Source organism: Anser anser, assembly GCF_964211835.1.
Source record: "Anser anser genome assembly, chromosome: 1".
NCBI classification, from domain to species: Eukaryota; Metazoa; Chordata; class Aves; order Anseriformes; family Anatidae; genus Anser; species Anser anser.
Window position 1 is genome coordinate 35,871,968 of NC_139720.1, and position 15,033 is coordinate 35,887,000.

Sequence of the window (15,033 nt, forward strand, 5' to 3'; positions counted from 1 at the left end):
TTTTTTTCTGTTGCCATTATGACCAGCACCTTGATAACAGCAAGTAAATAGAAGAAGACTTAAGTGTGGCTTTTTTCATTTAGCTGGATACTTCTAAATCATGTTTTCTGACATATACATAGGTTTTGAAGAACAGTTGGAACTTCTAGTAAACTTGCAGGATACCAGCCATACAAATAGTCAACTGTTTTTTCCCCTTTGTTGATGGGTTCTCAAGCATATATTTTACTGAAAAGTTCTTTTAAGTTCATTTTATTCTTTTTTTTTTATTCTGAATTTATGTAATGAGATTCACTGTTTTTAAGACATTTTTGTAGAATCTTTGCTTATCATTTGAAGGGCAGAGATTCCTAATCTTTTTGGCATTTTATCTCAAGCACTTATTGGGAGCAACAGCTTATATTAAGTTGCTTAATGAAGTTTGAGTTGTTCAATTTAAGCATAATATGAACAGTATAATCTTGCTTAGCAAGATATGACAAAAAGAATTGAGAATGTAGAGCACCAGAAAGAATAGGATGCAAAATAATAGAAGTTTAATCTCTGACTTCAAAAAGCATCTAGTTAAAATGTAAGTTCTTAGTCAAATTTTAAATGTAGATTTTGAAGTTTATATGCATTTAGGTAACTGAGTATCATGGCTTCTTTTGAAAGTTTTGATAGCAAGATATTCTCGGTACTGGTAACTGCTTTGATTCTGCCAAGTTTTCGTTATGCTTTTTAGAAGGCGTTGAGAAACAGTATGTAAATTAATGTATATCATCTGGAAAATCTTTGGTTGGGGACAAGTAAAATGGCTATAGAAAGTTCTGGTGTCGGAGTAGGCTTATAAGTAAATCGGAAAATGAGGGTGAATGGTTTTACTGTGAAATGGGGGTATGTTTCTGAGATTTGGCAACTGTCACAAACATTGACATTTGGTATTCAGATGCGTTGTAATAATGGAGGGTTTGCAATGTATAGTAGATTCACATAGAAGCTGTAAACAAGCAGTGATGAGACAAGGTTTTTACATCTGTCTAAAACTTTGTGAAAAAATATAATAAATGTTTAAAAGGGTAAAAATACAATACACTTGCTTTTGAGTCTTCTGTGTGAGATACACTGGGATTGTTAGTATTAGTTTGTCATCAGTAATAGTATGCCCCCATGCACCTTCTTACAGTCCTGTCATTGAGTACATACATTTCACTGAGAGCTGGGAGTAGTGCTTCGTAGTGCCTCTTTTAGAAGAGTACAAATTGCAAGTATAATTTCTGAGTCCAGAGAATAAAATGCCATATTTAAAAAGGTCAAAATGTAGAGTATTGGAAAATGTGAAATATTTCTAATGCTTGAAAAGGCCAGGATCATTTTCAGAACGTCATGTGAGCTTTTCATAGAATCACAGAATAGCCGAGGTTGGAAGCAAGTCTGGATATAGCCTTGTCCAGCGGCCTGCTCAAAGAATGGTCCCTTGGAACAGGCTGCTTGGGTCTGTGTCCAGTCAGGTTTGGAGCATCTGCAAGAAATGTCCTTTCAGTGTCTACCACTGAGGTCTCTCTACCACCAGGTATTTATACACATTGGTAAGATCCCCTCCAGAGCCTTTCTCTTCTCCAGGCTGAATAGTCCTGGCTCTCGCCATTCCTCCCTCAGTGTGTACTGGTGACGGGGTTGTTCCTCACCACGTGCATGACTTTGCATTTCCTTGTATGAAACTTGATAAGGCTCCTGTCTGCCCATTTCTCCTGCCTGTGGAGATCCCTCTGAATGGCAGCACAGCCTGTGTGGTGACAGTTGAAAATGAGATAGTAAGGTGTTTTGCACATTTCCCCTGACTTTTTCTTCTTAGCAGAAGCGTAACAAGCAGTCTTTAAATTGATTGCTTCTATTGGCAGCTTTTATACCTACTGTAGGTGATGGAAGGGAGGCTTTTTTTCCTGAAGAAACATGTTAAAGGCATGATCATCTTTTCCTGCAGCAAGAGAACATACTTTGAAGGATGCAAAATTGTGACCTCAATTTGGTATAGAGAAGAACACCTTGGAAAATAATTCTGATTTTCTCATAATGAATCAGTACAAGTGATTACAAGCTCACTTATTAGTGAGCTTTTTATTACCAAAACAATTGTTTTTTTTTTCTTATAAAGGAACTTGGAGGAATTGATTTTAGGCTTGAGATTGTTTTTATATAGGATGAGAGACTGCTGTGCAATTGAGAATTTCAGCTCTATGGCCGGGCTTGTCAGTGCTTAGATTTGTTTTATGTGTACTGTTCTTCTAACTTCTGAACTTAGGTTATTTTGGAAGCAATTGCAACGCCTCCTGTTTTAAAAACAAACACAAAAAACAAAACCAAAAAAAAAGCCCTCACCTTTTAAGTCTACTGATATCTGCTATTATCTCATATTTTAACACTGCTTGTAAAATGTGTTTTTGTCTGGAAGTATCTGAATGCAGTGTACATTTTTTAGAATGTGTACAGGGTCAGTCTTCTGCCTTGGGAACAGCTGGATTTTTGGCACTCTGCAAGGTTCTGTTTATATCAACTGCTTGTATCAGCTACTGGGATTTTGTTGCTCAGGAAGTTTGGCTTCTGTGAAACTGTTTCTAGTGAGCTCATAGTGACTTCTCTTCAAATGTCTTTACTGTCATCCGTTCCTAAAATAGCTATTATTCAGCATTAATGGATAGTTCTGCAGAAAATTTTGTTAAACTAACTCAGTGTGTTTGTATCCTTCTGCTGAAAATTATTTCACGGGTGCGGGGGTTGGAATGTGTGTGGAAAAATATTTTAGTGGTTTATTGTCATTGACATGTTTTGAACTGAGATAACAAAAATCTCAGGCTGTAGTTTGCATAACTGAAGCAACTTTACTACAAAACCAAACTATTTGTGTTCAGGAAAAACTGCAACAATTAAAATCTTCATACAATCTGTGATTCCAAAACGAGACAAGGAGAAGAAATGAACTTAAGCTTTGAAGTTCCATTAGGTACCGAATGAATAGCCAGGACAAGCTTTCTGATAGTTTTTTAAGACGTTGTTATCTGTTTATATGCAAATATATATAAAAGCAAGTTAGAGAAACATAGAAAGAGACTATTTAGTAAAAACTTATTTTCTAATCTTAGAAAGGCGTTGTATGCCATTTTCCTAGAAAACTTAATAAACAAGCATTAATTAATTTAAATCCATCAGGTTCTTCAAAAATTCAAAAATGCTTCTTACATGGCAAAAGCCTAAGAATTTCCTATTTATCATATATATATCTGTAGACAATAAAAGTAATAAATTTAATTCTGGCCTGCTTTTTTAGACATCACTGTGGAGTTAAGTCTCCAAATAGCTAGCTGCTACTTTGCACGATTTACAGATGGAGTGCTGTTAGCTTTAATACATTTCTATGTAAAAGGGAATACGTTGATTTTTTGACCATACAAAAATTTGAAACTAGAAACAATCCTATATTTTTCTTTCTAAAATAAGTTATTTTTGTCATATGGTAAGGTGGTTTCTGTTTCCAAACGACACGCTTTTATCTTGGATAATCACTAAAGGCTCTCAACTGATTTTTGTTGTTGTTCTGTTTTGTTTCTGAGCTGGCTCTCTGTATGTTTTTTACAGAAACAAAAAAGAATAAAAGATAAATAGCTATCCCCTCTGAAATAATTTAACGATTGCATATCCTAAGTTTTTAGGAAGCAAATATCCATAATTCTTCAAAAGAAAAACTGCTTGTGTATTGGAATGGAAAGTATCTAAAACCATGAGTTTTAGTGTTTTTCCCCAAAGCAGTCGATGCACAGACAGGTGTGCCTTTCTGCTGACATTGCCGGGAGAAAGATAATTGTGGAGAACAGAGCTGGCAACTGGGGACTTACTTTTAGGTCTTAAATTGTAAAAGCAAGAGCTTTTCTGCCAGTCAAGAGCTAGCCTGCAGTTTGCTGATGCATAATAACTTGTTCAACTGCAATAACCATGTGTCTGTGCCCCTGTGGGTAAACATCAAACATTGGTAATGTACAACAGAGACATTTTCATGTTAGTTTAACAAACATGGTCATTAATATCAGTTAATACAGGGTTGAGAAGCTCTAACAAATGCATGCCCTGAACTCAATTTTTTTTTTGGTTGCTGCCTGTTAAAATATCAATCTTTCATACTCCCAAAGAAACACGATTAACTGAATTAATTGTTGGTAGTGGGGTATTTTTTGTAAGAAGAGAATAGTCCAAACTGAAATAGGATAAAAATACTAAAGCTAGCTTTAAGATATTAAATCCTATGTCAGCCTAGTTATAACCACACCTTCACAGAATCAGAGTCCTTGAAGATGGAAGGAGTTCACAAGATGATCTCGTCCAGTCCCCGTCCTCAGAACAGGGGCAGCTAGAGCAGGTTCCCCAGGACTGTGTCCAGTCAGAGTTGGACTATCTTCAGGGGTGGAGAATCCACAGCTACTCTCTCTGGTCAACCAACTCCAGTGTTTGTCCACTCGCGCTATAAAAATGATTGTTTAATCACTTTCTTTTTGTGAACATAATCTTATGTTCAGATGGAATTTCATGTATTTCAATATATACCCAGATCAATATATGTCCAGGTCTCTCCTGTACTGGGGAGCCCAGATCTCGTCAGGGTAAAGTGCTGAGAAGAGGACAAGGCTCACCTCCCTCGACCTGCTGGCAGTGCTCCTCCTAATACAGCCCAGGAGGTTGCTGGGCTTCTTTGCCCCAAGGGCACGTTGCTGGCTCATGCTCAGTTTTTCGTTCACCAGGACCCTAAGTGCTTCTCTGCCAACTGCTTTCCAGATGGTGGGCTTCCATTCTTCCCCTAGTGTGTATTGTTGACGGGGGTTACAGTAACTTTTCTGTATCCTCAGTTACTAAGTTTGTAAGGTCCTTTACCTCCTTGCCCTTCTCATGCTGGTAGGTGAGCTGTTGTGTATCAAACTAGTTTCAATGTCTTTGACTTTTTGTGGTGAGCTCTGGATGCTAATACCAGCTTTTGTCTGCCAAAAAGGAACAGGTTTTTGACTGTTTCAGTGTTGACAGTTGACCATCTTCAACTGATCAGGATTCGTCCAGGAAAAGAGAAGTTGCACGAATCCTTCACAGATCTGGATTAGGCATGAAATGATGTATTTGCTTATCACTTGTTCAAGTGATTAGTTAATATCTTCATTATAGCCTATTATATCAATTTTAAAGCAGTACTGAATCATTTTACATTATAATTTATTGCCCTACCACTCAGTCTGTTTTGAGAGTGGAGAAACAAGGTGGCTGTTTGTCCCATGCCATGCAGAGATAGTCATAACATATCTCAAGTTAGAAGGGACCTACAAAGATCGTTGAGACTTGCTTTTGATCTTAATTCTAATACTTGAGTTTTATCTTGTTCTTTTTGGTGTCTCTAGTTGTTGTGTCAGCTCTGAATTGGTCAATTGACTTAAATGAACTGGGCAAAGAGGGTATAACTTGTGCTGAAACCATTTAATTAAGATAGCTCTTATGATAAGCCAATGAAAGACAAGCCCAGCACAAAACTCTTTTGAAGTCTAAACAATTCCATGTTGTTCACTAGTTTACCTTGTTCTTCTGGATGTTGTCTTAGAATTTATGTGCAGAAATTTGATCTAACATAATAAAATTACAGTTACTTAGAACACTGCTGGTAGATTTGGTTTGAGGCAATCAGAATTTTCTGTGTTCCTGCTAAAGGTTTTTTCTTAAAGGGTATTGCTTTTTATTATAGGGAGAATTTGACTACTACAATTGTGTTTCAAATTACTAATACATAGCAGTCTTCCCCTATATACTTACTAGACTGACAGTTATGATCTCAGACTGTATGTTTTTATGTAACTCCAGCATTGTCCTTGTGAAAGGACGTTCAGTTATTAGCAATAAAGACAAATACTGCCAAATGTATTATGGAAAATCTTGCATTTACTAATACGTACCATTCTGCTGCAGAACATACGCATTTTGTATGTTTGCTAGGCAGTGCCCTAGTGTTTTTAACCAACAGTAGAGTATCTAAAGAAGCAATATATGCTTGTGCCTTACAAAGGTTTAAAAATCACTTTAAAATGTGTTGAAATCGGGCACAGTGCAAAACTCAGAAACCTCTGAAAGGGTCTCTCTGAAACCCAAGCTTTAGTGAAGAATAGGTTATGATTGCGGGGGGGGCTGTGAGGAGAGGAACATGAGGTACACATGCTATTCTTTCCTGCCTTTATAGTATCTGTATCTTCTGCCTCTTTCTTCATCAGACCTGTCCCCTAAGTACGCTCCGGCTGGCTTTATTCCCCTCAAGTGTTGCAGAGCCTCTGCTATTACAGGAATGCTGTGATTTGATCACTCACTCTTGATGTTTTCTTTTTTTCAGAATAACTGGTAAATGAGATCACTGTGCCTGGGTTATTTTTTTTCCTCAACTCTTTTTCATTTTTTAATTTTGATGGTGGTCTTCTATTGCTTGCTTGATTATGTGTTTTCAAGGAGCCACATGTGTATGTCTGCAAAGATGTGCTTGTAAATATGAATGAACAGAGTAAGTTCTTTGCAAAGTGCTTCTTGAAAATATGCCTGTAGAAGACTGAAGTCATGGTTCATATTAACAGTAAGAGTTAAGATGGCTTTGTAGCTGATACGCAGGCACTGGAGAACAGGTCTTCGGCTTTTCAGGGAACTTGCTTCATTTCACTGGTACAGTCTAATACATTAGGGTGTGTTAAACATAAAATGTACTCTGCCAATAAGTCCGAAATGCTTTAGGCAAGGAATTCTAGCCAAAACTGTTGTCTTCTATGCATACTGAACAGAAATTCAGAGCAAGAATTGCTCTGGTTTTGCTACTGAGAATCTTTCTGGTAGCTTGGCCATGGAAGAGAGTGTAGTCTGGAAAGCATAGTCTAGCTGCCCACCAGAGTGGATAAAAGAGCATTCTTCTACAATTTTGAGTTCAATTGTTGGCTATGTTACTATGTTAAATAGATATCTACAAAGTTTTGAGATAGGGATGATAAATATTGTCATATTTCTTCTTATTTTTTTCTGTTGTACGAGAGAGAATGCTGAAAGAACTCGTTAATGCTGATTTTTTCATGCAGTAGGGTGAAGTTGAATGAAAAAAAGAGACCAAAATACTGCTTGTTTCAACTATCTCTTTGTAATTGTGTCCTATAATAAGATCAAAATAAATTCCAAGATGGTGGCTTGAACCATGATGCATGCTTTTAAGAAGTCCATACAACTTGTAACATATTAACTTATCCTTTAAACTTCAGAGTAAAATTAAGTATTCATTGATCACATTCAATTTTCATAATATAATTTAACTAGCAATGACACAGATAAGAAAATTATACAGAATTCTTTTAGACTCAATAACAGAGTCCAATTTTTGTATAGTTGATTACAAGAAAGTAAAGCACATACCACTGTTGAAGCAAAGGTTAAATACATGTGAGTAGTTAATCTGATGGAATGATTTTTACATCAAACATTGAAATATTTAGAGATTTGAAAATTACTGTGGAGCTCTTGCTTTATTTCTTGCTTTATATTACAAATGTTTTTATCATATACATAACGTCTACTGATGTCAAAACGCGCTCAATAAGTACAGATAGTGCAATAATGCAAATAATGCCACTTCAGTCACAGAAAATCTAGGGTTTATTTTATATCTAAATGCAGGAAAGAGTTATTGTACTAACTTTAATCATTTAATCTAGTATATTTGGAGTTAAATTTTTATTTTTTACCAGAAACACAGATTACTAAGTATACAGTTGAGAAATGCTGAACTTAAGAGGAAACATTTTTTTTCCATCTTTGCTTACCGTTTTATGCTCTGGCTCATATATGTTGTTTAGACATCTTTGGTGGTGGTTGAATGCCACACTAACACTAACACATTGAATTTAGCATACTCCTAAAAGAATATATACTTTGTCGTAGAACCTTGTATTTAAAACAGAGTTGAATTTTTGTTGTACGCTTGATGGCTCATTTTTGCTTAGGAAATTCCTAAGTTGTTGCAGTTTGTTTATTTTTATTTTTCTGATGGATACTTTTGTCATTCTTTTTATACAGTGTTAAGGAACGGAAGGTAGGGCAGTACTTTCAGCTTTAGTGCTTATTGTCCTTTCAGGGTTTTTTGTTATTCTTGTTTTCATCTTCCTTTTAGTGACTGGGGGGACTTCTGCCAATATTGTTAACAAGTTTTCCGACAAGCATTGAAATGTATTAAAAGTTCTGAAGAGCTATGAATTAATTCCACTCATCTTTGTGCATAGGATTTAGCAATGTAAGCAGCTGTAAGCAAATAGAAAGGCTGCACACCTCAGGGTTGTAGGAATCTCTTACTGTTTTACATGTCATCACTTCATATTTGATAGCGAATGCTGAGTTTTAACTAGATATTTTATCATACTGGCAGAGCATCACAGCAAGGAGTAAAGCAACTGTCAGTTTCTCTAAGAAACAAATTATTTTTAGTTTTTGGCTGGAAACCAGATTTTTGTGTAATTTATTCTGGTTTCTTTGAACCATTAGACAACAATTATTATGCATCAAGTTTTGAACTTTAAAACAATATTGCATTAGAATTTGGCTTAAATTACAGAAAAAGCTTCAAATTTGTTCTGAAAATTTAGGTTTCCATTCAAAATGACTCGGTTCAAATACCTTCTTTAAAATAACGAATGTGCATAATTTAACTTTTGTCTTGAATTCAAATAGGACTAAACTAACTTCAGATTTTTATCTTGTGGACATAGTCTGTGTATTTTACTTCTTTGAAGATAATGCTCAAAGGATTTAGATTGATAATGGAAATCTACAGGAAAGCTTTTAAGTAACATTTTTCTTCATGTGGTAATACAGCTTTTCTTTTGGAGAGGTTTATTAATAAAAAGTTTAAAATAAATGTGAAAATGTACTTGGAAAAATTCCCTGTGTAAATATGTCTATCTCCTTGCAGAGCTTAGTGCTTCAAATGTGCTTAAAATACCCTGAGCATGCAGAATTTCTTGTCCTAATGTTGTGAGATGTATTTCAAAGCTTTCCAAGGACAGCTGGAGCTTTATCCAACCCAGCTGGAGTTGCACAGGGCCCACAAAAAAGTAATAAAAAAAAAAAGGCGTGAAGATGCCTAAAAACCATTGAGCCTTTTCCATGGTTTTCTGTAAGATCTAGAAAAGGAAAAAACAAACAGAAAAAGTCAGCAACGTTGCTGTGTATTGTATTTAATTGTTAAATTAAGGGGGTCTTTATGATTGAAATATTCAGTATTCTTATAGTTAAGAAGAAATTACTTAACCAATAGGGATGAGCATTGATGATACTACTTTTGGCTAAAGAGGTTGTAAGGCTTACTTAATATTCTGCATAATATCCTGGAGTTCTTTTAACAATGTTAATAGGGCAAATTTAATGAAATGGTTTCATGCTGCTGTTAAACTAACCTTGGAATATGTGTCTTAAGCATTTCGATGTCACATCTCAACGTCCGTTTATGGTTAAATTAAAAATCCCTAAAATTTTTATGTTAGAAGACTTGCATTCTAGGTTGTAGAACATCAAAATATCTGTTGTCTTACTGTAAACTGAAAGCATTTTTTTTAGCACAGTGGTCTGTGATTTTTTTGTTTGCTTTTTGTTTTAATAGCACTATTTCTTCAACATGATATGAAACTGTGAAACTTTTTAAGTTTTAAAAAATGGGTTCTGAGAGATGTGTGTCATGAGTATTTTTAGTGCTTTGCCCATTTAAAAAATATATATATTTCTTTTCCATGCTTGTTTATATGCATTGTTCTTTTGTTAGCTTGCTTTCAAGGTTTTTAATATCTCAGCATTTTTATCTAATTTACCATTTTCATATTTTTAAAGGTCCCCAGGTGCATCCAATTTTTCAACTTTACCAAAGATCTCTCCATCTCTATCAAATAATTATAACAACATGAACAACAGAAAGTAAGCAAATATATCTTAAAAACTATATTTAATTGAATCACCCCAGTGTGATATAAACAGATTTCCATGTTACCTAGCTTAAGAATTTTGATTTGTTTGGACAGTATTTGGATTATGAATTGTTACTGGTCACTATTTTGCAGTGTAGGTGTTGTAAAGCATGATAGCAGGAAACAAAACTCAATTAAAATGTTTGGTAACTCTTAGCCCTCAGATGCTAAATACAATGCTGAGCACTGTAAGAAAATATATGAAGACTTTATTTAGATTTTTATCCTTCCAAAAATACATTATTATACTGTCTAGTGTTAGGTGGGGAGCAAAAAAGTATAAACTTGCAGTTGTGATTGTTGGGTTTTCCCTTATTTATTGATTCTAAGGTATTATGGCAGCATGTATGATAGCACACACTGACTTGAGACCACAGTAGCTGAATTGTTTTAGCTATAATGGTTGTCATAGTAATTATAGCCATGGATTAACTATCAGCAGCATAAATTCTGTGTCTTAGTGCTAGGAGACTTCAGAGATCTGTTTGCGATTGATGTGCTTAAGTATTGCAATGTACAGAAGCTTAGCAAAAGAGACTTCTCACTTTCAAAGGTTTTCTCCTTTCTGTGACAAAATAGAAATTTTATAAGGATTATGATAAAAATCTAAAAGAAGAGCTTTCATATTCCAGTGGCCAACTTAATGTGTAATTTTTTTTATATGTGGCAACTGTAAAAAGTTGGTGAATATAGAAAAACATGGAATTATTTCACTTTAACAGATACTTGATAGAGCATCTTTCAAATACTTGACGCAAGAAAGCATCCATCTCTAATGTAAGCTGGGGGAAATTAAAGAGGCTTATTCTTACTATTCCTTCAAATTGAAAATATTTTTCCAAACATGCATTATGTGATCAAACATGAAGATGTTAAGTATTAAAAAGGTGATACAAATATTAAATATCTTACACAGTATCTTCCAGTTAAATACTGCATTTATCAGAAGTGATTTTTCATAAGGGGTGACGTGTCACTTGTGCTTCTACCAATTGTGAGTAGCCCCAAGTCTCAGCTGAAATCCATGTAATTAACTGCTGTCTGTTGTACTCTGTGTGAGTGTGTAGTAAATAAAAAGTATACAGTATCTATTGTCTGAAAAATTACTTGACTTGAGCTGAGCCTCTAGCTGAGAACTAAGCTCTTTCCCCCATTGCATATGCAAAAGACAGTTGTAATGCCAAAAGCGAAGCTCAGCAGTCACTATTTCTTAGTGAGATCACATTTTGAATTGTCAGCATTTTTTTCTTTATTTATACTTAGCGTCTCTGTAGTGATGCTTTAGTTATTTCTAGGAAGCAGGTTTGAAACCTGTTGCCAGCTCTTGCAGCTTTTAAAGACAGTTTCCCCACTTGCTTTAGCTGATTTTAATTTTTGGTTTCTTTTCAAGCCAAAATGGGAGCTGTGGTTGTGGTTTTTGGTTGTGGTTTTGTTGTTTTTATTTTTCAATTTGAGGATTTTCAACAGAAATGCATGTTTAAAAGGAAGTGATATAAAATTGAGATTTGATGAGGTATTGTTTATTTGAAGTGCCTTAAGTATAACATCAGAAAACTTAAATTAGAAATTAGGTGTGTGTGCTCTATAGTGTTACGAAACACCAGCCGTTTTTCTGTTGTAACTCAAACCACTGTATATCTGACAGTTATGTAAAGCAGATACTCAATTCAGAAGCGTGTATTTTTCCTTATAATGCAATAATCTATTTATGATGAGTTTTTAAAATATATTTTTTAAAAAAATCCACAGATTTACAATTTGCTAAAATATATAATACAGGAAAATCTGTAGCAGAACTTCTGTCAGAATGTATATTCAGGATGGACTAGGTCAGTAAAAGAGAAGTCATATCCATCAATATACTATGTACTGTTACATGAAGAACTTTTGTCTTCAAAAAGTACATGTATTTAATTACATAATTCTGGGTTAAGAGCAGTTTTCTTCTATTTTCTACTCTTCTCCTAAATACCTCCTTTTCTAAGAAAGTACTTTAATTTATGCTATCATCTTTTCGCTGCTTTCTTAAAAAACTACTTAGGTCAGCTTTGCCCGGAATTTATTTTCATGTTTATGCCTTTATTGTCTTTTACATTTCACATCATATTCAGTACAAAAGCAAAATCAGGCATTTGTGGCTTTCTAAGATCCATTGGCACCTCTATATGGATATAAGACACAGTGACTCTAAGAAAATACCAGCATTTGTTTTTGAAGATAATTTCAGCTGACAAAGCTGATCTGTGAGGCAGAAAAAGCAAACAGCAGGTTATGTGTAGCGATAGTTAGAGATGATAGTACTTCACAAGTCTGTTGTTGCAGTCATTATAGAGTGGCCATGTTAATAAAATTGTTAACATTCTGAAAAGCATCATGTTTCTTTATATGGTATGCATTTCTATAAAGTAGAATATAGCATAAAGTTTTGGGTTTTTGTTTGTTTGTTTGTTTTAAATTGCCGATCATAGAATCACAGAATGGTTTGGGTTGGAAGGGCCCTTAAAGCCCACACAGCTCCAACCCCCTGCCATGGGCAGGGACACCTCCCACCAGACCAGGTTGCCCAAAGCCCCATCCAGCCTGGCCTTGAGCACCTCCAGGGATGGGGCAGCCACAGTTTCTCTGGGCAACCTGTGCCAGAGCCTCACCACCCTCAATAGTAAAGAATTTCTTCCTAATATCTAATCTAAATCTATCCTTTGTTAGTTTAAAGCTGTTACCCCTTGTCCTATCACTACACTCCCTGATAGAGTCCCTCTCCAGCTTTCTCACAGACGCCCTTTAGGTGCTGGAAGGCCACTGTAAGTCTCCCTGGAACCTTCTCCAGGCTGTGAACAACCCCAACTCCCTCAGCGTGTCTTCACCCGAGATGTGCTCCAGCCCTTTGATCATCTTTGTGGTCCCCCTCTGGACTCTCTCCAACAGGTCCATGGCCTTCTAATGCTGGGAGCCTCAGAGCTGTATGCAGTATTCTAGGTGGGGAAGTATAAATTTAAAGATGGATAAACGTTAATTGCATATCATCTGTAGAAGCACTTTCTTCTTGTTGTACCTGACACACAAGCAAATAGTATGGGGAAAGTGATGTTTTTAACTATAGATGAGAATGCTACCTTAATCATCTTTCTCCAGATGATCATGAAAAATATAAAAGACAGTAGTAGTATTTGCATAGTGACATGCACTTCTACATCTCCAAAAAACTGATAGAACCTAATTATGCATTTGTTAAAGTGATTGGTCACAAAAACACATTGGCAATATGTTAAAATGGTTGAAATATTATAGAGCTGTGTAAGTATTCCAAACTTTTCATCTTCTGAGTTCATTCTTGCTGCTCGCATTCTTTTTGGAGCACTGCACTGTCAAATTGTGTCATTTCCAAAGCTAGCGATGCTATTCCAAACTTTCTGTACTGTAGGCACACTTCACAGAACTCCAGCTATACAATGGGTGCTCTGCATTACTGTATCATAATCTGAAATTTTCTGGGAGGTTTAAAGGCATGATACAAAGGCTGTACATAAAAGTAATTTCAACTGTTGGACATTCAACTCAAAATTTATAAATTTACAGATGAAGGTAGGTTTCTGAATGACATTGTATTACCATTTTCACTACTCCAAGAATTCTGGCTAGCTGCTCAGGGGTCTGAAGATTCCCCCCACCTCCACGTCTTGCCTTGTTTTTTGAGCAGCAATTTCTTTTAAGAGCCATCAGTATTTTCTTTCCATTCTTACCCTCACTTGATTGCCTCCATTCTTGTACTACCCCTTTACTTTTCCGTGCATTATTCCTTCATTACAGGCAGCTTTCTAAAGGTTTTTCAGGAAAAGAAGATGTGGGGGCACATTATGAGAAGTTATTTTTTCTAGGGCATTTCTGTTTGAATAGTTTATGTAGACTTGCCTCTCATCTTTACTTGTTTTCCATTCTTAGCCATTTACTAATGGCTGTTATTAATCCTGTATTTTTGTCCAGTCTTAAAGGAATGAAAAGAAACACAAGGTAGTTTAAACAAAAATAACTTATAGAAAAAATGAAGTTTACAGACTCTAAAAGCTATAAAGAGAAATCTCCTGGTCTCCTGCATATAGTAGGCACTGTATTTTGCTTGATGAGTTTGGATGAAATATCACTGAAACCTGAAAGCTTCTGCATGTATGTGGTATTTAACTCAAAAAGAAAAGGGATTTATGGGCTTCCTGATATCCTCTCCAGTCCATTGATGCCCATTATGATTGTCAGACTAATTCCTAAATCAAGTAGTACAGTTAATTCACCAGTTAAAGGACTATTAATCAAGATTTGGGTGCCTTTTGAGAAGAAGTCATGAGCTATCTCAGTCATGAGCTGTGAATGTTTGATGCAGGAAGCCTGGGGTGCATTTCATGGTCTAACACTGTAGGGTTGCATGCAATAATCAAATGGGTTCCTGTGGCCTTTAAGCTTCAGCCTGTGCTGGGAAGACTTTCCAGAACATACGTGCTATTGATAAGGTCATTTGAATGCCAGTATTTGTGGTGGCAGAATAAAAGTCCTGCTATTTGCAGGTCACTCCCTTATATCCTTATTTTCAGTGCTGTTTCTCCTATAGCTGCTGCCTGCACTCATCCTCCAAGCTTTGCTAGTTCAATGCAGGAACTGGTGCTAGCAGGGAAGATGCAAGATCTTTGTCTGATGTGAATGGGGCACGAATATTTCAAGAATCTCCCTGAAGGCTGCAAAAGCTTTACAATGACCGAAGTGTTGATCCCTGTTTTCTGATTGACCCAGAACTGATTTCCACTTAGTGAAGCCTGTTTTGAAGGAGGTGGGCCAACACCTTTTTCCAGAAGCCCTAGTCCATGGATGGCTTCATTCCTCCACACCCTCTGGTGACAGCCCTGGTATCAGCTTGGGAAAGTGTTTGGCACTGCCTGGGAGCTGTGGCAGGACAGGTGGATGAGCTCTTTATAGAAAACCACAGTGATGCCTGTGAATCAGGCAAAAAGTCTGGCTCCTG

General features: G+C 36.0%; 1 protein-coding gene across 5 annotated transcripts in view; it reads left to right on the forward strand.

The window, feature by feature from the left end:
• USP15 (ubiquitin specific peptidase 15) overlaps nt 1-15,033 on the forward strand; it is a 74,112-nt gene that overhangs the window by 31,416 nt on the left and 27,663 nt on the right. For 2 of the 5 annotated variants that reach the window (XR_014571271.1, XM_083794996.1), the window contains exon 7: nt 9,895-9,978. The exons of 1 other annotated variant lie outside the window; for it this stretch is intronic. Coding sequence is in view for 3 of the 4 variants with exons in the window: in XM_083794996.1 (XP_083651122.1) it covers nt 9,895-9,978 (84 nt within the window). In the remaining variant the exon portion in view is untranslated. Of the gene's footprint in view, nt 1-26; nt 179-9,894; nt 9,979-10,750; nt 10,806-15,033 lie in introns of those variants that run through there. 2 more of the 5 variants (XM_083794998.1, XM_083794999.1) reach the window with 2 other exon arrangements.